This window comes from Platalea leucorodia (genome assembly GCF_965183815.1).
Source record: "Platalea leucorodia genome assembly, chromosome: Z".
In the NCBI taxonomy this organism is placed as follows: domain Eukaryota; kingdom Metazoa; phylum Chordata; class Aves; order Pelecaniformes; family Threskiornithidae; genus Platalea; species Platalea leucorodia.
Window position 1 is genome coordinate 36284643 of NC_138858.1, and position 25342 is coordinate 36309984.

At 36.1% G+C, this 25342-nt stretch overlaps 1 protein-coding gene across 1 annotated transcript in view; it reads left to right on the forward strand.

Moving 5' to 3' along the window:
• CCDC171 (coiled-coil domain containing 171) overlaps positions 1-25342 on the forward strand; it is a 158146-nt gene that overhangs the window by 68011 nt on the left and 64793 nt on the right. The window contains 5 exon segments of the mRNA XM_082336783.1: positions 79-583; positions 1313-1429; positions 7389-7615; positions 8279-8461; positions 9753-9938. Of these exon segments, the coding sequence (XP_082192909.1) occupies positions 79-583; positions 1313-1429; positions 7389-7615; positions 8279-8461; positions 9753-9938 (1218 nt within the window).

A 25342-nucleotide genomic window follows, 5' to 3' on the forward strand; every position in this document is an offset into this window, starting at 1 on the left:
AAAAATGATTTTGTTATTTTGAAAAAATATCTTCTAGTTAATACTTCTGGTTTTGTTTGTTTTTTCGCCTTATCCCAGGAATACCAAGAAACAGCAGAGAAAAACAAGGAAAAAATGTATATCCTTGAAAAAAGACGGGAGAAATTGGCCCTTGAAAATGTTTCTGTGAAAAATACATTAACACAGGTTCAGAAGGAGCATTCATCTCTCCTGGCAGCCTGTGCACTATTGGCAGGTGCCCTGTATCCTCTCTATGGCCGGTCGTGTGCTATGTCTTCCCAAAGGGACCTTCTCCAGGATCAGGTCAACATTTATGAATTAGTGAACCAGGAGATTAGGACCCTAGTTCATGCTCTCTCTGATGTAGAGGAAAACAATCAAGATGAAGCAAAACTGAAGAAAAGAAAATTCAGGGGCCTGATTCGTGTATTCCGAAGAGGTGTGATTGCAGTTTTGGCAGCTAACAGACTTAAAGTTTTAGCCCGGTCTTCTAGTTCCCTCTTCTCCTGGGTAAATGGCTTCAAAGAAGGCATTGGAATTCTAGTTTGTATAGGAGACTCCAAAGGCAAGCGTAATCTGTCATGTAAGCTAATTGTTTTCTTCTTTGATAAGTGTTATGTCAAATTACATGGTTAGTGAATAACAAATAATAATGTTATTATTAATAGAGTGTGAAGACAAATTTAGTGACATTTTGACAAATGTAATTTCTGGATTTGTGATTTCTGGATTTCTTGACAAATGTAATTTCTCCTAAAAGGAAATACTTAGTCTCTTAAGCATTGAAAGAAAAGTTACAACTACACACGTAAACTCATACTGTTTTGATATCCCTGACATTTGTGTTACGAATTTCAGAACTCTATCTTGTCATGTTCCTAAACGATGGACTATCAACTTATTTTTTGGAAAGATATTTCCTCATCTCTTGTTAATCACTTTCAATATTTATTTCCTACTAAAAATGCAAAAAGTTGCTTTCTGATTCAGGAAAAATATTAGGATAGGATTGCTAAAGTTTTCTTTAGAGATTATGTAGTCTTCCTGTCCTTTTCTGTTATCAGACTGGCTCGTGCTTCCCCTTACAAGGACAAATGGTATAAAAAAAATGTTTCCCAAACTAGAAGATCCATCTACTTTTCTGTTTTAGTAATTCTGGAAGCATATTTAATACAGTCTAAACGGTCCTGAAATAAGAACTAGTTTGTGGCTTATATGCTTTGTTTTGGTCTATTTCTGAAAGAGCTGGAGATAGTAGTGTGCCTTATCTAAGTTATTCAGTTTTATTGCTAGCTACAATTCTGTTTCACAGGTTGCGAAGAGGAACAAATTCACTATGTTGAAGCACTCAGCTGGTTTACTAGTTCTAACCTCCTTGCTGCAATAATCAGTTCTGTCACTGAATTACAGGATGTTGTTAACAAAACAGGTAACTTTATATTCTTGTAGTAGAAGTAAAAAAAAATAATCAGGGTGGTTACATTATTTCCATTCTTAGGATTTTACCTAAACTATTCTGGATCAAATCTCTGGAGAGCTGTATTGTTGGAATAGATTAATTTTCTTTAATTGTTGATATGATATTTTATCATTTCAGTATATAAAGTCATGGAAACAGAAGGCTGGAGAGTGCTTCTAGAAAGCATATAAACAGTTCTGCCTGCTTTGTTGTGAGATAGAAAAAAAAACCATCTACACCATGCCAATAGATATTTGGCTAACCTGTTCTTAAAAGGTTCCCATGAAGTAATATTTACGAGCTTCCTAGTTATCTTGTTCCACTGTTCTAATATTTGAGAAGTATTTTACTGAAGCTCAACCTAATTTTTTTCCATGGAGAAAATCTTTGTCATTTCTGTTTGATCTGTGTGTTTCTTAAGTGCAGGCCCTAAAATTGGCACATATTCAACCTGGGACATTACTGCTGCTGACTGAAAGGAAATAATTTCCTACTGTGTTTTATATGATATAAATCTAGAATTTCCAAATTGCTGGCATCTGGAAAACAATTGAATTTGATGGATGCTATTTTCATCTGGTTGACTTGCTGTCTTGTTGGTTTCGAGAGAGAAATAAAATGCTCTCAACTTATACAATGTATAGCAGTCCTTGTTTTGTGTCTCTACTGTGTTCCCTCTCTAAGTATATGCTTAATTAGATTTGTGTCTAGATTCCCTAATTTTCTCAGTCTCTCCTCATGTAGAATTCTACTATGCCTATGGAAAATTTTAGTGCCAATCTCTGGAAATACCTCTTGATGCCCGGCAGTTAACTATCTTCTTTAATTTCTTTGCAATGAGGACTGATACAAGATCTCACTTAGTTCCTCTGCATTGTTGTCATCCCTAGTTCTTTGGTACCTGCTAGTTTGAAACTCCAACAATTCTGTCACAGAATAAAGGATATTATAGGGAGGATAATTTATATGAATAATGGGAAATAACAGGAGAGAGAGAGAGAGAAGGTGATACATCTCCCAGGAGCCTGAACAGTAAACTGGTACCATAAGTCAGCCATTGAATCAAAAGTGTTTTGATTCAGTTTCAGGTGCTCTCTTCTTTGATCTTCCTGTTTTCAGTAACTTAAATTTACATCCTTACCAAAGAAAGTTTGAACTGTGTTTCAGAATATTTATAGGCTTTATACTGCAAGTGTTCCTGTGTATAGAGTGTTGAGTAAGAACAGAAAATTGAAAAGGAATCAAGAGAAACTGTACAGCAGCATCGATGTGCTGAAGTGACTAGTCAGAATATCCTAAACCTCATGATATTTTGCCAGTATTGAAGTACATGAGAATTCTGGTGGACTCTATTTAGTTGATATTTCTGCACTCAACACAGTTGTGATTTTAAGAATTAGGAAAAGCCATGCTGAGAATATTATGGCCACAGTCAGTCTGGTGATTCTTTCATAGCTTGTCTCTATTTTAATCCTCCTGGACAAAATGTCCAGCACACAGCTGGATAAACACAGAATGCAATGGGTGAGCAATTGGCTGACGGGTCGGCCTCGAAGGATTATAGTAAATGGGGTTACATCGGGCTGGCGACCAGTCACTAGCAGGGTTCCACAGGGATCCATCTTAGGGCCAGTGCTCTTTAATATCTTCATAAATTACTTGGATGCAGGACTTGAAGGTTTGTTATCAAAGTTTGACAATGACACAAAATTGGGAGGAGCTGTTGATACTCTCAGGGACAGAGAGGCCCTGCAGAGACATCTAGACAAATTAGAGAGCTGGGCAATCACCAACTGTATGAAGTTTAACAAGGGCAAGTGCTGGATTTTGCACCTGGGACAGGGCAACCCTGGATGTACATACAGACTGGGGAACCAGAGGCTGGAGAGCAGCCCCGCAGAGAGGGATCTGGGGGTTCTGGTCAATGGCAAGTTGACCATGAGCCAACAGTGTTCCCTGTTGCTAGCCGGTTGAGGGAGGTGGTTGTCCTGCTCTACTCTGCACTGGTGTGGCCTCATCTTGAGTACTGTGTGCAGTTTTGGGTGCCACAGTACAAAAAGGATACAAAGCTACTAGAGAGTGTCCAGAGGAGAGCCACCAAGGTGGTGAAGGGTTTAGAGGGGAAGCTGTATGAGGAGCGGCTGAAGTCACTTGGTCTGTTCAGCCTGGAAAAGAGGAGACTGAGGGGAGACCTCATCGTGGTCTACAGGTTCCTTACAAGGGGAAGAGGAGGGGCAGGTGCTGATCTCTTCTCCCTGGCGACCAATGATAGAACCTGAGGGAACGGCAGGAAGATATGCCAGGGGAGGTTTAGGCTGGACATTAGGAAAAGGTTCTTCACCCAGAGGGTGGTAGAGCACTGAAACAGGCTCCCCAGGGAGGTAGTCACGGCACCAAGCCTGACAATATTCAAGAAGCATTTGGACAACACCCTCAGACGTATGGTGTGAATTTTGGGGTTGTCCTGTGCAGGGACAGGAGTTGGATTCGATGATCGTTGTGGGTCCCTTCCAACTCAGGACATTCTATGATTCTAATAAAGTCATTTTCACAGAACCTCAATATCTAATTGCTCGTGTATTACTTGGAATTCTGTTACTCATGAGATCAAAAGTCTCCCAAGAACCTTTGATTCAAAAAATAGCAATAAATAATTTAAAGTTGGACATGAAATTTCCAGAAGTATTGAAGTGATAAGGCTCTGAAGGAATATATTTAAGACAAAGCTTGCATACTCAGGAAATTGTTTTATGTTCTGTAAGTCATATTTCAAATAGGATTTAAACCTTCAAACTGACTTAAATGATTTTGAAATTTTTTTTATGTAAATAGGCAATCTGAGAGGATCTGCTCTCTTCAGATCTTGAAATAATGGCAGTTCCAGATTAGACTGTACATCACAGGAGATAGTAGGCACAAGAAGGTGCTATGTGACTCTATGGAATGGTTCGGTGTCTTAAAAATTACTTTTAAAAATGGTTCTGAGGAACCATTTGAGGCAGTTGAAAGAAACCAAATCCAGATCCCTCGGGTAACACTGGAACTTTTGGGCTTGTCCGCTCTGGTGATTTGAGGCACATTTCTTGAGCTTTTAACTTTTAAAAAAGTGGTTTTGGTTTTACATTCATGATCATTTCGCTTCACGCTATTCATTAGTTTCGTTCTCATTCCAGCATGTCTTGGAGTGATCTCTTAGCTTCAATCTGAATACAAGTTCATTAAAATGTTGGGTTTTTTTGGTTTGATTTGGTTTGGTCTGTTTTTTTATAAAGTTAGTTTTGTAGGTTGTTTGAACAGAATCTGTACTGCAATAAACCAGAGAAAGTAAAGGTCAAGCTTTTTGAATACTAATATCATCAACTGGTACATACACAAAGCTTTTGAAGCTTAGCATGACAATTTTAGTCCTGTGTAGTACTATGAAGTTCATCCTGCTGACTGTTCTATTTCACCAAAACAGAGTAAACAAGAATTCTTTCTTCATCTGTCAGTGAAGTAAGATTTGTTGCTTTTCATTGTCTTTTTCTTATTTTTTTAATATAAGAATTAATTGCTCTTTGTGATATACCTGTATTTGTGTTAATAATTTCTTATACACATCACACTGTACATCATTTAATGCTTTTATTGTAATTCCTTCATCCTTCATGGGCAGGTACTTAATGTATATACTTAAACCGTATATTCTCTTCCCAATCATTATAGATACAGTTCCTCGTGGAATTGCATTATATTCTCATTTTGTCTTTCAAAGCAGTCACTAACTTGCATTAACATATTTCTGTGTATTTACTCCAAACTGCTCTTCATAAAAAAAAAAAAAAAGAGAGGTGATGATTTGCTTTTTCATTCCCCATCCCAAGAAAATGCCTTTAAGTTGTGAGTGTTGAACTGTACTGTATAACAGGAATCCTGGTTATGAAGTGGAATGATTGTTTCAGAATGCTACAACACAACTGCCTGAACTATTATTATTAATTTATTTTTAATAAGTTAAACTGGGGGTTCTAGACATAGGGAAAGGGACTGCCATCCTCAGTGCTGCACATATGGAGAAATAACCGTGTTTTCTGGCAGACAAACAGTCTCGTGTAAAATGTGATACCAGGTGGAAATGCTGGGAAAAATGAAGGAACAGTAGCTCATTGATAGTATCCATGTTTTGATATTTACCAAAAATCACAACAAAGGAGTTTTTTAGAAGGTTCTGGTGTCATCTTACATGGAAAGTAGTACAAATGTTCTAGTTTTAATTTCTGGTTAATTTAATTAAACATTCAAACTAGTAAATGCATCATGACTGGAGAAGGGAGATGGTTTTTGAAACTGAAAGACAGGTAGGACAAGATAATCTGTGATAAGAGTTAAAACAATGAAGGTAGTTTATCTTTTATGTGATCAGTAATAGAGAACCAGCATAAGGAAAAGAGAAGAGCCTTGGCCAAAGTAGACAGAGCATTACATTAGCAGTTTCTTCTGGGTATGAGAAGAATAATGTTTTTTTTATTTCAAAGGATGTTTTGTTAGTTGAAGTGCAAGATAAAAATGCTGGATAAGGTTTTTAGCTTTAAAGATGAATAGAAAGGGTGCTATGTTAGACTTAAAGAAAAGACAGATTTATTACTAGCTGGTGTTACTGAGAGCATGTACTCAAGAATGGTACTCCAGTTAAGCACTGGAATCATTGGAATGGTGGTATTTTGAAACCAAACAGGTGAATGGCTCTGAAAAAAGAATATTCGACATTATCATGTGCTTTTTTTTTTGTTTGCTTACAGATAAATTTCATCTCATGTGTAAGTGATAAGTTCTTTATGATGAAATGGTGATCTAAAAATATCAATAATCATGTTTTGTTTGCTTTGAACCTTTGGTTTTATCCTCAAAATGCATAAAAAGAAATGATTTAACTTAAAAAAAACTATAGTTATTTTTTTTCTGTTTATACTCTTAAGTAAATATTTTAATTCACTGCAGCAACAGGAGATCTGCTGTACTACTGAATGTAAATAAGCTCTTCCATGCTTGTCATCTTACACTGATAGTATCATAAGACAAGTAATGACAGATTAAGACCTGCCTAGCAGAGGGAAAACTAAATTACAAGACTTTTATTAAGGCATAAATAAACCTATTAACTGTTATCTGGAATACCAATTAGTGGAAGGAGCACTGACAATTTTATTTATCAACATTAAACACAATTATTAATTACAGACCTGACGAATCTAGCAGTAAGCAGGACATGTTGGGTGTGCTGGGGCCTTAAGTCCATTATATGAGAAGGATGATTACCAAAATCCTGTGGGGAAATAAGTAATTGTAGCTGTAAAATTTTAATTGCCTTGGAATAAGGTAAATTATATTCTCTTGTCTCAGAATATAAATAGTATGGCATTAAGGTACCAAGCCTCACTAATTTTGAACAGCAAATGATTTAGACATCTATAGAGGGGAGGGAAAAGGAGTCAGGAAACCCTCAGAAATTTGCATAGTAAATATTGCGATAAAGTGATTTACCATGTGCTATCATATCTGACATACTTGACCTGGCTTGCATTTGCTTGCATCCATCTTACATGTTTTCTGAATTACAAAATTAGAACATCCAAGAAAGACTTAAGAAGGTATAGTATTGGAGGAGAACATAAAAACAACTGGAAAATTATTCTTTGACAAACAAATCCTGTTCCTTAGAATACTATCCTACCCTTCCATCCACAGATTTATAGGATTAGGGTGTTCATTGCTAAATACAAAATTCGTCCCAAAGTCTCTCTGACATATTCCTGTGAGCTCAATCTTCTACTCTTTAATGGAAATTTCCTGCTGAGTATTTTAAAGATGCTAGTTGTTGTTGCTTTTTTCCACTGAAAAAATGAAACTAATAACTTATCTGATGTTTCTTTTTTGTTGTTGTTTCTTAAAGATCCAAAGCCCTGGCTTTCTGGACACTTACTTGTAAGTGCAGCCAGGAACTCCTTTTCAAAACTTATGGACAAGCTGAATGTAATAATGGAGACTGTTCCTCTGGACAGCAGCAGGAGCATTACTTATCTGGAGAAAGACTCCTTGGTACAGAGGCTGGCTCATGGGCTTCATAAAATAAATACCCAGGCCCTGGAAGCTGGATTGTGTGACAGACTACCCATTATGGTATGCATATTTATAGTGCTACTTCGTGTAAACAGTAGGTTCGCAACATAAGTGTTACAGTAAAGTTCTGTTGATAGTACTATTACTTTTGTTTCAGATTGTTTATGAGTCTGTTACATTGAAGTCAACTATATAGAGAATCAGAAGTTGATTTGCAACACCTAGAAGCATTAGGGTGTGAATAGATCTTCTCTTTTATTGTCAAAGAATTTTAAGAAGAGATTTGATGTATCCAAGAAAAAGATTTTTTTGAAGTTCTATCAAAATCGTATTTGCTTTATAAGAACAAACTTGCTTTTTGCTTTAACTAAATGTTAAGGTTGTGGGGTTTCCCCCCTCACCCCCCCTTCTGCTTAGTGTTCTATCTTTCAGAAAAGGTAACCTTCCTCTCTTTAACAGAAATGAAAGGATAAACTCTTTCTCACATAATCTGTCATCTGTTGTGGGCCTTACGTGAAAACAGTTACTTCCTTGAAAACAGAGTTTTCAGTAACGCTCAACAGTAGGTGAAACAGGTTCACATTTTTGCATTCGTGTGTGTCTTTTAGAGATGGAGGACGAAATGACAGCTTTATCTCATTTGCTTGAGTATTAAATGTGATTGATTTTATTGCTAAAATAGCACATTTAATAGCACATGAATTTGTTCCTGTTTGCTAACAGAAATGCATAGCATCCTTGCAGAAGCAAATATTTGAATTTACACAAAGACTTCATACAGCAGAGGTGGAACGCCGCTCACTGCGCCTAAAACTTGCAGAATTCAGATGGAATTTCAGTGAGATGAAAAAAGAAGCTGACAAAGCTCAGAGCCTGCAGGAGCAATTAAATATGTTTAAGCAATCTGTAAGTATATTTGATTTAGAGGAGACTGCTTACAAGAGACCTCCTTTCTACACATTTTTTTGATTTGTGTTCTTTTGAAAAACAAGTACAAAATCTATCCACTATTAACAGAATTTTCCAGAAAACTTGCCTTGTAGATGTCACTAAACTGTAAGTCAGATGTATTCAGAACTATCTCCTTTCCACAGGAGTTTCTCTTTGATTTGTAGAATGAGGTATTCTGTGTAATTACATGTTTGGTCTTCAGCCACCCACATCTTCTTCCATATGTTGAAAATGTTGGTGTGATTTATATACCCTAAAAGGATTTATAGATTTCACTTCAGCACATTAAAGTCAGCTGGAAGGAAGGTATCCAATAAGCGTGTTAATCAGACATTCATAAAGCATAAATGTGGTATTTTAAACTCTGCATGGATATTGCGGAGTGTTATGATAGATATTTTACAGCATACTGGAGGCTCACTGGGCACCTTTCCTGCTATGCTTATTTTCCGTAGGTTGCATTCAGAATTGAGCTCATGCTTGAGATATCTGGGAAAGTGAATGGATAAGGATTCTTATATGTGCTTCACAGGTGCACAGTATAACCTAATTAGTTGTGTCCCAGAATAAGCAGCATTTTTATGTAGCTGTGCCCAGTGTTGATCCTGAGGCCTAGCTGGTAGACCTGTCAGTGTGTCCCAATCAAAACACTTCCAAGCAGAGAATATTTAATAGATGATTTGCCATCCGTTCTCCTTCCTGGATTTTTTTACTCAAATGGACAAGGTTGTATCTAATAATCTTCAGTTTTGTTCTTAATGGGATTTATTCTCTTACAGTTCTGGGACAGTTAGATGAAATTGTCACATTTTAGATTGTTGTTCAAATGTAGATGATGATTTTCCCTGAAGAATTATTTCTTTTCTGGAACATTTTGGGGAGGGCAGAAAGAGTCCAGGAAGACATTTACAAGGGTTAATAAGATATGCATTGAAATGTGGGACATTGATCTGCTTGTTTCCTTTTAAATATTGATTCTTCACAACCTGGGGTGCTAATTTGAATAAAATAACGAATGCATACTGTTTACAGTACCCTGAATGCTTTTTTGAAAAAACACAGTGAATAAAATTGTCTGCCATTCTATTGTTCGGTGATCTGTCTTCATGTTAAAAAACCTAAATATTCATCTTTAGCACGCTTTTGTTCTAGCATTTGATATGTTTGCAAGTGCAACTCTGAAAGTCAAGCATGTAAACAAGTGAATAGAGTTACACAATCAAACACATTTTATTTCCCTTATCAGAAATTGATCACCCATGAGAGGTTTGAAAGTGCATGTGAAGAATTGAATAATGCATTACATCGGGAGCATCAGGCACAAGTGCTTTTGAATGAACAGGCACAACAGCTACAGGAGTTAAATAATAAACTAGAATTGCACTCCAGTGAAGAAGCAGATAAAAACCAAGTCCTAAGTGAAACTGTAAAGGTAAGATGATTATCTTTCTGAAATAGGCACCTGAAATTGACCTTTTGGTGAATAAGCCAAATCTTGCAGTTCTTGTGCAAATAAAATTATAGGAGTAAATGCACACATGCTACTCAGTCCACTGGAATTTCAGGGTACTAAGAAAACACTTTCAAAATGAAACTTTAAGGTATAACTTCCCTTTTCTGCTTTTGGGACTAGGCAGCGTACACCAGTATCTGTAATCTGTGAAGTGTCTGGATTTTAAATGATACATAAGAGACAGCAATTCTAGCTATCATGAGGTGTTTGCAGACTATAGGAAAAATGAAGGAAGAAATACAGGAATACTTTGATTTTTTGATAGAGATCATAAGAATATTTTAAAACCTGGATTAACTATTTCCTGAATATATGTTTGGAATATGCTAGGTGAGAGTAGGGAAAGATCCTTTTTCATCAGGATTTAGGATTTTCCCCAGACATAAGAAGTAATGAGGGAAAAAAATGTTGTTATCAGAATCTCTGATAGCAAATCAAGGAGCAGAGAGAGAGAATAAGAGGTTTGAAACCAGGTGGATATCTAACATGGGAGGAGAAGAAACCTTGTGATGGCTGGCTGGTAAAGTGTGGTGACCTGAGCTCTGCAGCTTTTATTTATTTTTTTATTTAAAGCAAGCTTTGCTGCTTCTGTCTGCTCTTCAGCCGTACTACTGTCTTTCTGCTTCCCAGTATTCTGCTGTGAATTGATAGTTGAGCAAAAGAGACTGCTTCACTGGTATTTTGAGAAATAGAAGCACTTGTGATTCTGAGGAAGATTTAGGGAGGAAGTGATAAGAAATGTCAAGAGGCAGGAGGAGATCCAAAAAGATGCCAGCTACAAAACTAGTAGAAATGTCAGAAACCATTGTTGAAAATACAACAGTGAAAATGGATGTCAAGGAGGATGACTTGCAGCAGAGCTGAAATTTGAAGTGATGTACAGTAGAGGAAGCTGAAGGATGATGTTAAATTTATTAAGGAGGGTTTTCATTAGCAGTATTATTTACTAAAAATGCCTTAACTCACTAAGGTGAAAGACAATGACATTTCCAATTTACCTGTTGGTTTTAATGTTTTTTCTCCCATCTATACCCCTAACTTTGTGTGTTTCGTTTCAATGTAAGAATAAACTTATCTAATGTTTAAGTCAGGTTGCTTGTTAATGCTATTGCTTTTTTGTTTCAGATACAGCTGCAGTACCTATAAGCCATTAGACTTGTGCTTGATTTCTTTGGGAAATACTTGATTCAAGATTTTTAAATGGATATTAGGATCATAAAGAAGGGAAGGAATATAAGACAGCTGTTACTTGAAATCTTCATTAAGGTCTACTCTTTATACATTAATGCATGGTATTTCACCATGTTTTCCTTTATGTGTAAAACATACCTTTACATTTCTTCAGAGGAAATGAAACAAAAAGTCAATTGTAGGCATTTAAAGTATAGGATGGAGTTTTAAACAAATGTGTTACATGGATTATTTGATACCGAATCAGATTTCACAGCTTCTGTTTTTTATTAAGGCTAGATACAAATTTTTTGAGACAGCAGTGATCCTAAAATGCATCCTAATTCTGCAACCCCCAGCAGTTGTTTGCAACTGGAACAACTTTAGTGTGAAATGCTTGGTTATAGCTGAAAGCTGTAAAGATACAATATAATGTAATAATCTAACTGTTATGATAGGATGGAGGCTAAGTAAGTTGACAAGTCTTAGAGCTGAAACTTACCACTTAGAGTTACACTGATTTGGTTTTCTAAATGTATTACTCCGTAATTCTCAACCCTTTCCATGGAGCAGTTTTAAACCAAATTCAAGTTGTAGACTTGTTGCTGTGTACTGTCCCTAAACTTCTGTTTAAATACAAGAAGGTTGATCGATGTGTCTTAATTCCTTCATGATGTTTACTACAATAGTTAGCACAAAATTGCATTGTGGTTGTAACGGCCTGTATCTGTGACTGTATTAAGGAAGGAAACAAGATCAGTTGTGGTAGCATGGCAACACGTGTTTATGATCTAGTGTTTCTTGATTTTTTTTTTGTCATGCATATATGATTTTATAGTGTTTCTTGAGGGTTTTTTTGCATGCATATATGATTTTATAATGTATACTTCTTAAATCATCATCTTGCCTTCAATTTTTATCATTGTTTTTTACAGTTCCAAACATGTGCTGACTAAGTACTTCCTAAATTCAAGTAGCAGTCTAACACAAACTACTTTCATACCAAGGGGAAAAAAAGACTTTGTTTATTTTGAGCTCTGCATATTTGGTTTTTTTTAAATTTAAGAAAAAGTCTTTCCTCAGCTCTTTTTTCCCCCCACAGTTTACCACAATCCCATGTTATTTATGGTTTTATTCATGACAGGCAGAAATGGTCTCTGCCTTTGCCCTGGCTTTTTAACTGACAGACCTTTTTGTCTTGGCTAATCGGTTTTGTGACTTAAAATGTTGGGTTTTTTTTTTTAGCTCTTGTTTTGCACTACAGTGGAACATTCTCAACTCTCTAATAATCGACCCTGACCTTGTAAAACAGTGTTCTTACAATTGCATACACTTTTAAACTCTTAAGTAGTACAGAAGTATGGAAAAATAAAACTGTTGCACTGAAAAAAAAAAATAATAGAAAAAATATGCCTCCATCCTCATCTTAAGATACAAAACAATCTATCAGTCTAGACTAAGCATATATAAAAAGCTGGAGAATGTGGTGGTGTGCAAGTGCTTTTGGATGGAGTACAGTGTCATGGAGTAAAAATACTTGCTTTGAATTCTTTATTCATAGTTTTTAAACAGGTAAGAAGGGGAAAATAAAATACTAAATACTTTTACTTTTTGATAACTTATTTTTAAGCTTATTCACACTTCAACAGCAATCAACGAGGAGATATTTTGGTATTCACGTACTTTCATAAAGTAGGCTTATTAAAGGAGTAATACTTAATTTCTTAGCTTTATCGTTTCAGATTTTAATCCTGTATATTTTTATCTTCTTAATGGCATATACCATAGAGACATCCAAGGTAGCCAATTACATTCAAGGTCAGCTGGAACTAAGCAACTCTTCTGCACCACTTTTTTTATTAGATGAGGTAAATCAGTAGCTCTGATTCCCCTGTCTTTGAAGAGAGACTTTTACACAAATGCTAAACAGGCATCTATCGCAGACATAGTTTTTACTCCCTATACAAGCATCTCTTAATTCTAGTAAAATACTTTTTCTTCCTATTGGCAGGCACTGTGTATATATTTACTTCCTTTTAGATATGTTAGTACCTGTAATAAAAACAGTAATTTTTTAAGGTTTAATTTATGGAACATGTGCTATAAATTGTTAATGAATAACTGTGCATTTCAAGTGCAATATATGTTAAATCACATAACTTGCTACTGATGTGCCTCAAAGTAGTCCTCAATATGTGTTTTAGAAGAAGGTGATACCTTAAATTTTAGGTTTATTCACTGTCCTGAGTTTAGTGAAGCTGTCCTTGATTTATGACAGCATAAATGAGAAAAGAATCTCATCCAAATGCTTTGATAACACTCACGGAAAAACATCTTCTGATGGGAAGGTTTGGAGTGTTTATTTTCACTAGCTATTTCATTTAAATCATTATATGCATATTCTGTGTTCAGAAAGTGTAGTATCCTTCGCTAAACAGGCACATCCAAATTAATTAGATTCTGATGGAGATTGGGATTTCTAGATTAGTTAGAAGTGGATGTTTTCCCTGAGCAGGCTCTGTGTTCTTGGTGTGGATTTCAGGTGAAGGTGGTAAACAATTCTCTACTTTTTCTTGCTTTTCGTCTTCATACATCGATAGCCACATATTTTCCCTGAAAAATAATTTCAATTATTTGTACGATTTCTTTTATTAATACCATTGCACACACTTTGCATGTCAGTTTTATAGTTGGCTATTTCTGCAAATCGTGCAGTATTCTAGCTTACAGAAAGGTTAAAAGGCCTCACTTACATGAGGAAGACCAAGTGATTTTCATGCTCCTCAAACAGAACAGCAAAGATTACAGTCATTATAAGAACAGAAATAGGATTTGGATTTCTTTTTTTTTTTTTTAAACTCTCTGACATCTTAAGTTGGAAAGACTGTTAGGATTTGGGTGCACGGAGGGATATTGCAACAGTCGACAAAGGAAGACCGATTGATGTCATCTACCTAGACTTCTGTAAAGCCTTTGACACAGTCCCACACAACATCCTTATTTCTAAATTAGAAAGATATGGATTTGAAGAGTGGACTATTCGATGGATAAGAAATCGTCTGGATGGATGCATCCAGAGACTTGCGGTCAATGGCTCTATGTCCTGGTGGAGACTGGTGACGAGTGGTGTCCCTCAGGGCTCTATCTTGGGACTGGTGCTTTTCAATATTTTTATCAATGACATAGTGGGATAGACTGCACCCTCAGCAAGTTTGAGGATGACACAAAGCTGAGTGGTGCAGGTGACATACCTGAAGGACGAGATGCCATCCAGGAGGACCTGGACAAGCTGGAGAAGGGGGCCCATATGAACTGAATGAGGTTCAACAAGTCCAAGTGTAAGGTCCTGCACCTGCACATCTGAGGCAATCCCAGACAGGAGTACAGACTAGGAGAAGAACTCATTGAGACCAGCCACTCAGAGAAGGACTTGTGGGTCCTGGTGGATGCAAAGCTGGACATGAGCCAGCAATGTGCACTTGCAGCCCAGAAAGCCAACCATATACTGGGCTGCATCAGAAGAGGTGTGGCCAGCAGGTCGAGGGACGCATAGGAACAGGTTGCCCAGAGAGGCTGTAGATGCCCTGCCCCTGAGCAACCTGGTCTAGTGGGTGGCGTCCCTGCCCATGGCAGGGGGGCTGGAGTTAGATGATCTTTAAGGTCCCTTCCAGCCCAAGCCATTCTATGATTCTATGATAGTGTTGATTCCAAAAAACTTATTTGTCACTTTGTCAAAAAATGGCGTTTCTGTGCTTTGCCTGGTTAAATTAAAGGCTGTTCTTTAAAGAAAGTGGTATAGCTGATTACCATTAGCATCTAACTTGATAGAGAATTTGTTTTAATAAAGTTTAGCATGTGAAAGAGAAGCAAGCTCCCCTCTGAATAGGTTAGAAACTAAAATTCATGATTCATTAATTAAATGGGTTTTTTTGGTTTCCGTACTCTGTATGTTCTGAACACCTAAATAATTTATAAAGTAGGTAAGAATGGATTAGCATTGCCATCTGCCCTGTTCTTAGTCAAAAGTGGTCATATGTTTTCTTATTACAATAAATTACAGGTTAAACAGTTTTGTCATGTATTTCAGTTTGCATTAACACTATTTGTAAAATAACTAAGCCTGCTCATTCTCCTTCTCTGTTACGTAACTTCCACTACTGATAACTTCTTAGATAGATAGTCTTCAAAGGGTTAGGTCAACTAAAGACTTGCCCTGGAGCTGATCCTTTGTACTTTCTTGTTTAAAGTTTGCTGTGCATTGTACATGGAACTTAAGTATATGGGAAGGGATGGTCTTCCCAGGCTTGCTTCTCGTAGCTGCTATCTTTACAGAACAGGAGAGACACATAGAGAGCATCCTGTTGTGGAGTGGACCTGAGAGCTTCTCTTCACAGAAGGAAAGAGAAGATGAGTGTGACAAAGTCTGCATTCTGTTACTCAATCTGCACTTTCAAATATCTAAACTTCAACTTCACCTTATGTTTCTCTCTTCTGTGGTTTGTCCGTGAAGTTTGTGTGTTTTATTGTCCTACTGTCTACTTTATTATTTTTTTAAAATCACAAACTTGTGCATTAAATCTTCTCTGGGAGATAAATAATTGTACTCTATTTTGTTTAGCACTTTGAAAGCTCTTTATGTTGCGGTGCACAGCTATCCTTGCTTTGCTTTTCTGGTTAGCCTCTGAGATTCAGGGTCCAAGGGTTGCCCTGTTCTTTTTCTACTTTAGGGATCACCTCATTAGGAATATTGATCCCTGTGTTTCCTCGCTGAACTAACTTATTTCCAGCTGGGTTGTTAGGTCTGTGTATTTCTTTTGTTCTGTGCCTAAAACATTCCATCAGTATCAGCATGAGTAGTATGGAGGGACTGAGGTCAGTACATGGCCTTTGGAAAAGTATTGTGTTTGCTCCATAGTCATCAATGAAGCAACCAAGCAACTAGCAACCAAGTTGTTGAAGGTCTACCTTAACTTTTCTGAGTCAGGCTTTCTGGAAAAATATGTAAGTAAAGAACAGAATAGCAGAAAGAATAAAGTTAAAATTTGTGGTTATGAACTAGTTATGTGTTTGCATTAACATGGGGTTCAATACAACAATTCAAACTTTTGCAGTATGAGTCACATAAACATAATTTAATTAGAAGCTCTTATTTTGAAAAGATATTGACATTACCATTTTGTTACTGTTTGAGTCCTCTGCAGTTCCTCTTTTGTGCAGTTTTGCAAGTTCAATGTTGGTAATAGTTGATTGTAATTTGAGCAATGTTAAGATTTTACATTGGAATTTGAACACTTATTTGTACCAGGTGAACATTTTTTGTTATTTTTTAAATTATCCTACTACAAAATATTGGTTAGTAGTAAGAATATTATTCAGGCTGTTTTTGTCAGGCAAATTCTTTACTATCTTTGTGTAGTAAGAAAATAATAAAATAATGTCCAAATTTGCTTCTACTTTATATTGAGAGAAGATCGAAAGGAATTGTCAGTTAATTACATTTATGTTCAATCTAGTCAGGAGTAAACATTATTTATCTAATAAGAAGACACATACCTATGTTAGAAGAATCTATATTTTATTTTTAACGTGTCAAAGAGTCTTTAAGATAACTGAGGAAGATGCTGTCACTGTTTACAACAATTTGGGTGTAATTTAGGCACTGACAGAGAACACTGGAATAAGTCATGATTACATAACATTAGTTAATCTTTGAAAGCTAATTATGACCAGGAGTTAATTTCCAAGTAAGAATAGGTTTTCCCTTCTGTAGAAAATTACGGAATAAGTTTGATAATGCTAGTCTGATTCAGTCTGATTTTAACAGTCATTTCACTTATCATGCACTTAAGTGCCCTTCTGGTAGTTTGTAGAGGAGGGCAAGTACCCAAGACGGGTAGAATTGTGCCCAGGAGTAATGAAACTGATGTGGAGACAAGAGTCGATAATTCGGACCGCAAGTTACTTCTCAACAGATGGCAAAGACCTTGGGTTTTTTGGTTTAACGTATTAAGAACTGGCATACAGTGAAATCTAGAGTGCTTTATTTATATCTTTACAGTGTAGTAATGTTGCCTGTTTCAGAGGGTACTTTTTATCTTGAGTCTGTTTGCTGCACTGTGCTATCAAAAAAAAAAAAAAAAAAAAAAGAAATTCTGACACTCTGTCAAAGATTAAATGAAGAAAAAGGAAAACTTCAATGAAGTAATTGCATGAACCAGAGCGCTTTTATAGTCTTTTAAAAGTAAATTCAAATTTTTTCTGGGTATTCCATTTGTAGGAACTATTCGCCTCCCTTGGGGGGAGGGGAGAATAAATGGAACAACATCAGGATCTAAAAGCTTAATGGTTTTATTGCTGCATTGTAATTATACTAATAAACACCTCTGTCCCTGACCTTGGAATTTATAGTGCAGTGAGAAAGATTTATTGACATGTAATTTGGAAGAAATATGGGATTACTGTGTAATTACAGTGTGTGGCTATTAAGCATATGTACTTACATACCATTTATCCCTGTTATTTCAAGACCTTCAGCTATGTTTCAGTTTTTACTCAAAAATACAAACAGGATTCTAGTTAAATCCAGTGCCTGGGAGATCTTTGTTATATTATTGGGTCTACTACAAAGTAACTTTGTTACCTTGAGATCTGCAGAGAGGATCAATAGACCTTTAAAACAGCATGTGATGTTTTTAAAGAAATGTTCGAAACCCTATTTTTCCTGGTAGTTTAGATATCAATGTGTAGGACTTTCTGCTATGCAGGTTCTTGATATACAAGTCCTTTATACATAGATTTGCTTCTTGCTGCTGTTTAACTAGGATCTCTCTAGGGCCCCGTCATTTTTTCACCTTAGTCATGTTTTCCCATGATCTCCCTTTCTATTTGTGCAAAGCTAACTCTATAAAGATCTTTATATCTTTTTGTGAAACCATAAGTAACTAACTCTCAAATACCTATTAAAATATAATTAAGCTATTGGAATATAATTCTGTATCTAACTGGCATAAGGCTAAAGCAAAAGATGCATTCCTTTGCACGTTGGTCCCCTTTCTTGGCTACATACAGTGACAGCACCCATGCCTATCTTTCATGTAATTTGGTTTTTGAATTTAACTTGGCACCCTGTTTTCATTGGGTATTCAATGATTTTCAAGAGCAAGTTTTTTCAAAATTTATACCACTTTCAGCTTCCAATATCTATAGCTATGTTATCTTCTTTTTATCATGAAAAGCATGGAAGCTCTTTGAGATTGTAGCAGGATAACAAACTCAAAACAGAGATTATTTTTTTATGTTGCCTAAATTTTTGTGTTGACTTTTACAATATGTATTTATGAAAAACCCACTGAAGTTCTTTTTGCTACATGAATCTTTTTACTGTCTCAGTTAGAAGGACGTCTAAAAAAGTTTTAAAAACTTTCTAGCTAAAGTAAACCAACCTTAATTGTTAGTTGATTTTTTTGGTCTGTGGACTATACAATAAGTAATTAAGCGATTTGAAAATTATTAATTTAAGATTCTCAATTCTAAGCAACAGTCCCAAGATTTTATTTATAAATAGTACTTCACTGTTGTACAAGAATATTTTTCAGTTGTGAGAATGAAGAAATAAGTGTTCTTGGGGAAAAAAAAAGTTAATGACAGTTCACTAAAACAATTGGTTGTTTTGAACACACCCAATGTGTTCAATAATAAGGCATATTTATTACTGTTGCTTCTACAGGTGAGTGAAACAGGTGATTTTCCAAGTTTTGTACCATCGTGGTGCCATTTTATCTTAGGAAACAAACCAAAAGTGAAAAATGTGAATAATGATTCAGTTTAACAGTTGCAGTGATTTATATTTGTCAGTGTTTACCATGTCTGCTTCAGGATCTGTGTGTGCCATGCTCAGAAAAATGTGTTCCTTGTTTAAGGTTTGTGCTCTCAGTTGGCACTTGGTATGCCACAAAGCATACCCAGAGGGAAGGGAGACACTCAATCAATATGCCTTTATAGCACTTGGATCTTTTTGCTGAATATTGGGATGTAATATATCTTTGATGCTTTTTCAACAGAGTGATTTAGAAGTTGCCTTTTATATTAGTTAAATTTTATTTTACTATATCTGTTCTTTCTGCTAGGAAGACTATTCTTCAGTTTTTAATGACAGAGGGATAGGGGTGACCTGTATAAAAGAATGGACCTTTTAGTATGAAATTACATACTTATCAATTCATTCTTATTTTATTGAGGTTTAAAGAGCAAAAGGGATAAAAAGCATCATGTATTTGTGTTTTCCCTGTACAGATACTTCATGCAGCAGGATATGGCTGACATAATATTAAAATATAATATGCATACACGAAACAGCATTTGGGGCTGTCTGTGGAAGCACGTATACCTGAATACAAACGTACAGTTTGGTCAGAACTCTTCTGAAGGAGAACACAGTGTTTGAATGTAAACTGTATAAAGTGATAAATCTGACAAACCCCATGTTAATGATAGTGCCATGTTAATGAATTTGACAAATCTTTTTTTAATTAAAGAAAATTAAAAACTCTTGCTGAAGCAAGAGCAAAACTTTAGCTGGCATAAATTGACAGGCTTGGCATTGTCCATAACTGCTTAATGTGATGGCTCATGCTAATGCGCTAGTGTCTGGTGGAATTGTGCAGCAGCGTCTTCCAACAAACTGCTGCAGAATGACCTGCAGCACTAAAATAACTTACCTGGGACCACCAGTATATTGAGGTCATGGACAGTATATTTTCTTACTCAGAACTGAACCTTAAGTTCTAGTTAGAAAATTTCTTGAAACTGTTCTAAAGACTCTTAGGATTCCTATTTTTGAACCAGTGTCTGAAGTGAAGACATATAGCCAATGTACCATAATACTTGTTTCTTAATTTTAGTACTGAAGCAGAATGTTGTGTGATTTAACGTGTCCCTGATGACTTTTTAGTCTGTGTCCAGATTCCCACTGACTTCAAAGTGTATGCCTTTTTAAATAAACAATGGGAATGAAATTGTGGTTATTTAATTTGTAGGTAACATTTCATCGTCATTGTTAATAATTTTATTGCTGTTGTTTCTCCTTCTTCCTGAATTATCTTAACTAATTGTTATGATTTGGAAGTATTTCAAACAAATTGAGTGGTGCAGATCCAATGGAAGAATATTTTTTGAGAACTTATAGTCTGTTCCTGGGCTTAGAAATGTCAGTGGTAATGCAAGATCATTAAGACCAGTAGGACATGATCAGAGACAGTTGGTTTGAGCCTAGTTGACCTATAATGAAATGCAAGAAACTGGTGCAATATGTTGTGTCATCACAGATATCGAGCTAAATACTTCTTTGTATGTACATGTGGTATAGTAGCACTTGCAAACCATAGTAAAGATAAAGTCTAAGTACTGTTTGTGTCTTTATCTTGTACACTGTGTGCTAATGTGCGCAATTACATAATGTATAGAAGAATTAAGCAACAGTGTCACAGATGCTTGTGTATAGCGGAGGGCAGTGCTACAGAGCAGCATCAGAGTTTCCCTGTAAAGTCAGGTGCCTCACTTACATAAAGGCACATGAGAGAGTTATGAAAAGTCCGCTTTTGCAGTAGTTAGGTATAAAACATCTTTTTGAAATCTTGGAACTGTAACAGCTATAAGACTGGAGGTCTATAAGGGTAAAATGTGTAACAGTGAAAAAATAGGATTATTTCTTTTCTGTGGCACTTAAGTAACTGATTTAAAGGCGTGGCACTACCAAAGCACAGAAAAGCTGCTGCTCCTGCAGGGCTGGATCTTGTCTAGTCTGCAGTTGCACAGGGTTAGGTTTTGTGGTGGGAGAGGAATTTACTTTTCTAGGGAGAAAAAAGAAACATCAGTCTTGAGGTAGCATGTCAGAGGTGAATGAGGAGTGAATGATCATGCCACCATGCATGTGATTCCAAAAAATTTATTCTCACTTAACATCAAGGGTTTTTCTAATACACTTAAAACTCACAGTGATAAAGCCTGAGTTTTTCTAAAATTGTCTTTGTTCCATTAAGGTGGTATAATCCTTCTCTGCAGCTTTCCAGTAATGCTAACATAATTCACTTAGCTCAGAAGATGATAAAAATTTCTAGATTATCACATGCATAAATTTTATTATGTACTTCAACATTTCCCAAAACATTGTTTAAAAGTAGGGCTTAATTATTATCTCTGATTGGATTAGTGTATGTCTGGAAGGCCCAGTGCATCTTGTTATTCAAAAGGGTGTCCCTCATTTGAGGTGGCTTTTCAACTTCTATTTCTCTTCGAATGCAGCAGTACCTAGCGAACACATTTGAACACTGATGCTTTTGTTTGCTAATATTAACTGCCCATGAGGGTCTAGCCTATGTGTGGGCAGTTTATATTTTGTGATTACTTCATATAAAAACTTTCAAAGTTTTGTTTAGTTTCACTTACTTCGAAGTTGTGACATGTGAACATAGGATGTGTCTTCTGGACTAAGTGTTATTGTGTGCAATTATTCAGGAATAGCTACTGTGTTTAAATTAACAGGCTCTTTTAATTCACAATAACTTTAAAGCATACACAGCTCAGTTACTTCAAAAAACATTTTCAGTCATCCTTTGCTAAACTTTTTGAGCTAATGCAGTTGAAAAATGCAGTCCTTTCTTGCTGATCAGAATTGATTTTCTCTTCAAATACGTCTGCATTGTAGCACAGAGATATTAAACCTAGCTTTAAGTCTTTGAGGCACTGTAATCCAGCCTGAACCAGCAGGTAAAATGCTTGTGGTACCTAAACTTGCTTGGATGTCTGAGAGCTATGCTTCAGTCAGTAAATGGACTGTTATCTAGAAATACATAGGTAATGCCATTGGCTTTCACAATGTGAGTGCCTACAATTTCAAATGACTTGTAAGAAAAATCTCTTGCAAGATGAAAACGTATGCACTTTCCCCATCCAATCCATTGAGTGACTCTGGAATAAATTTTTATTGGAATGTTTCTTAATACTTAGATTCTAGATCTTGTAGAGTAGCTGTACATCACAGCTGCTTTTTTAAGCTACCTGCACCATCATTTAACTTCTAATCGTCTTTAGATGATTACTTGACTGTTTTTATGATACTGATTTGGCTAAAGCTTTCTGCTATTAGCATAGTTTTTGTTCCAATATTATGAGTGTTTCTTATATGAAACAGTCACAAGCAATTGTATTTGACGTTGTGTCAGAAATGTGAAAATATGTCTGCAAGTATCCCGTAATTCACCAGTATTTTGTTGGTTATTTATTAAAATTATTGTGCTGATTGGTGTTACTGTTTTGCTTAGTAGACCCACTCATGCTCTGCGACCTCATTACACAGGGCACTTTCAAAGATGTGAAGAGCCATTTTGTAGTTAGATACACTGTGATCTGTAAGCTATGTTTAACTGCTTCCATGCTACATCCCATACTTCAGAGAAGAGTGATCAGGTATGTCCTTTCTCAGAATGCCAGCATATGAAAAGATTGCTGCTGTCAGGATGAGGGTCCAGTTGCAAAGGGGTTAAAAAAAAAAATCACTGCTTTTTCTGCAAAGCAGATACAGCTCATTCAAATGTCCTTTTGAGTCTATTTCTTTTTCTAGAGAAGTGTGAAGGGCATGTGAAAGTATTTGTTATTGAAGGGATGTCATGGGTGGTCAGCCTCAGGTTAGCTCTGCTTTGCAAGAGCAGAATAGCCACAGAGTTCATTTCAAACTGTTTTAAGACACTACTGCAGCCGCTGTGAAACACACAGTGAATCCAGATATAGTGTGTTGATACTGCAGCTTGGTTTCCAGTTGAGAAGTGTAAATCCATCTTATTTGTTGACATAGCGCTAAATGTATGTCTTAGATGTTCAGGGTTTTTTTATGTATCGATGAGAAGTCTCAGTTATGATTTTTTTTTTGCCACAGAACCTTTTTCCCTGAGTTTTTTTAATCTCCTGTTTTGATAGAAGAAGTTTCATTTTGAGTTGTTCTTGATAAGTAAGAATTCTTTTCAGAACACATCTTGTGGAAATTCAGCTGTATAGTTTGAGCTAATGTAATTTGATTGGCATTGCAGTCATACACACTAAAAATACAGCTGACATTAAATATTAATGTAACTTTTTGTACCTTTTGAATTTGGACCTTTCAAAGATGCAAGATTTCTCTAGGTTATCTGTAGACTGTCTTTTGAGGGGCACTGAGACTATCCTGAAGGTTATATTTGCCAACGGGGGTAACGGGAAGTGTGTTTCAACTGGTGGAGGAATGGATGCTGGCTAAACTTTGTGTTGGATTTTTTCATTGTGGAATTTTATTAGTTATGTGTGTAGGATAGTTCTCAGGATGTATTCAGTGTACAGGTCTTTTAAAAAGTAATATTTTGCATCTAAATGGAAAATATACATATAAAACTTCATCCTGAAGACAAAATCTTTAATTTCACAAATTAGTTCATAATACACATACTGCAGTATATTTGCATATCTTGTAGTGCTGTGTGGTGTTGGCGTAATTTAAATCTAATTTAGTAAGCAGTTTGATCTAGCTTTAGTTGATCTTGGAAAATACGCTCTCAGTATAAATGTGTCACACATGCTTTGCATGGATTTAAACTCTATGACTGTCATCGTTCGTCCATTATCTTTTGAATAGAGTGCTTTTTTGTGTGTAAAGAATGACAATGTTAAACTTTGATTTATTTTTTAACTGGTTTTAAAGAGATTCCTCATTGCAAAGCCTAAGCTTGTTAAAATTATTTGCGGTAGGACCCAGATGACAGACATCCAATGAGACTTTTCTTCAGTGCTATCAGTTACTTGCTGTTCTTTCCAACAAATGGTTTTTCATGCTCATTTTATGGGGAAGAAAAGCCTGTATCTAAAATATCTCTAAAGGCAACTCCTTCTAAGGATTCTGATGAAAGCTCAACTGATCTATGAGATTTTGGTAGACTGTAGAGGAAGGAGTGCAGTGATGTCTGAATTAGCACCTGAATGCCTAAACATCTGAACTAAATAGATAACTGGGGTTTTACAGAATGTCAATAAATTGGAGTTTGACTTCTAAGTTGGTTCAGAATCAGTTGTGCTTGAAAGTGAAAGCTCAGCATCTTCACAGAACTATGTGCAGACATAGGTTTTTAAAACCTTCATTCTTCTTATCATATTTAGCCTCAACTTTCTAACAATTGTAATTGTCCGCAGAAAACATTTCAAGATAAATGCATTATCAGGTTTTGAAATTTTCTTATTTTTGTAAATACTAAGACCTGGGGAGCAAAATAAGGGCTATATTGTGGATTACGTGAAATATCTCAAGGCTGTGCTTTTCTGATAACTGAACCTGAAGTGACCTTTCTCAGACACAATTACAGAGCTGTATGTTTTTCCTTTAATTTCATCAGGGGTTTAATTAGTATACAAATAAAACTTCCCTTATCTTCCTTTCTACCTAATTGGCTTGTCTTCGCTTATATATGAAGAATGTGAAAATGGGCTGTAATTAGGGTGACCGTGTTAACCTTTTTTTCTCAAATGTACTGTTGCCTAAAGGCCTCAAGGCCTAAAAACAGTGCTTTGGATTATTGCTTTGCAATCACTATGGCTCTCCCATAGGTTTTCTCATGAGCAGAAGGGCTTTGGGTGCTGCAGGTTCCCACTGCTTAACGGGATCTTCATTCTTCTCCCCACTAAATGTTTATTGATTATCTCACTGCTCCACACTCAGCCTCCAACAACTTAATATCAGGTGACAGTCAGGAGAGTTCTCCAAGTAATTAGAGTGGAGCATTGAGGGAACAATTAGGAGCAGAGTTATTAAACTTGATTTATCCTATTCTCTCCTGAACACTTTCTTGGATATCAGAACATCACACTTTCACAATCTACCCTGGCTGAGAAATTAGTGGCTAACCTGCTGCTTATCATTGTTGCCTTGCTGCCTTGAGGCACACCCTCTTGGTTTCAGTCACTCAGCTGGAAATATTAGAGTCCATAAAGTTTATCAAGGGTTTTAATTAGATCAATCTGAAGAACGAAAAAAAGAGAGGCTTAGCAGCCATTACTTTAGAATACTCCACACTGTATTTGAGCAATTTCCAAGGCTTGACTTTAACCCACAGTAGCAAGGAGCTTCAAGTGAATGCTGA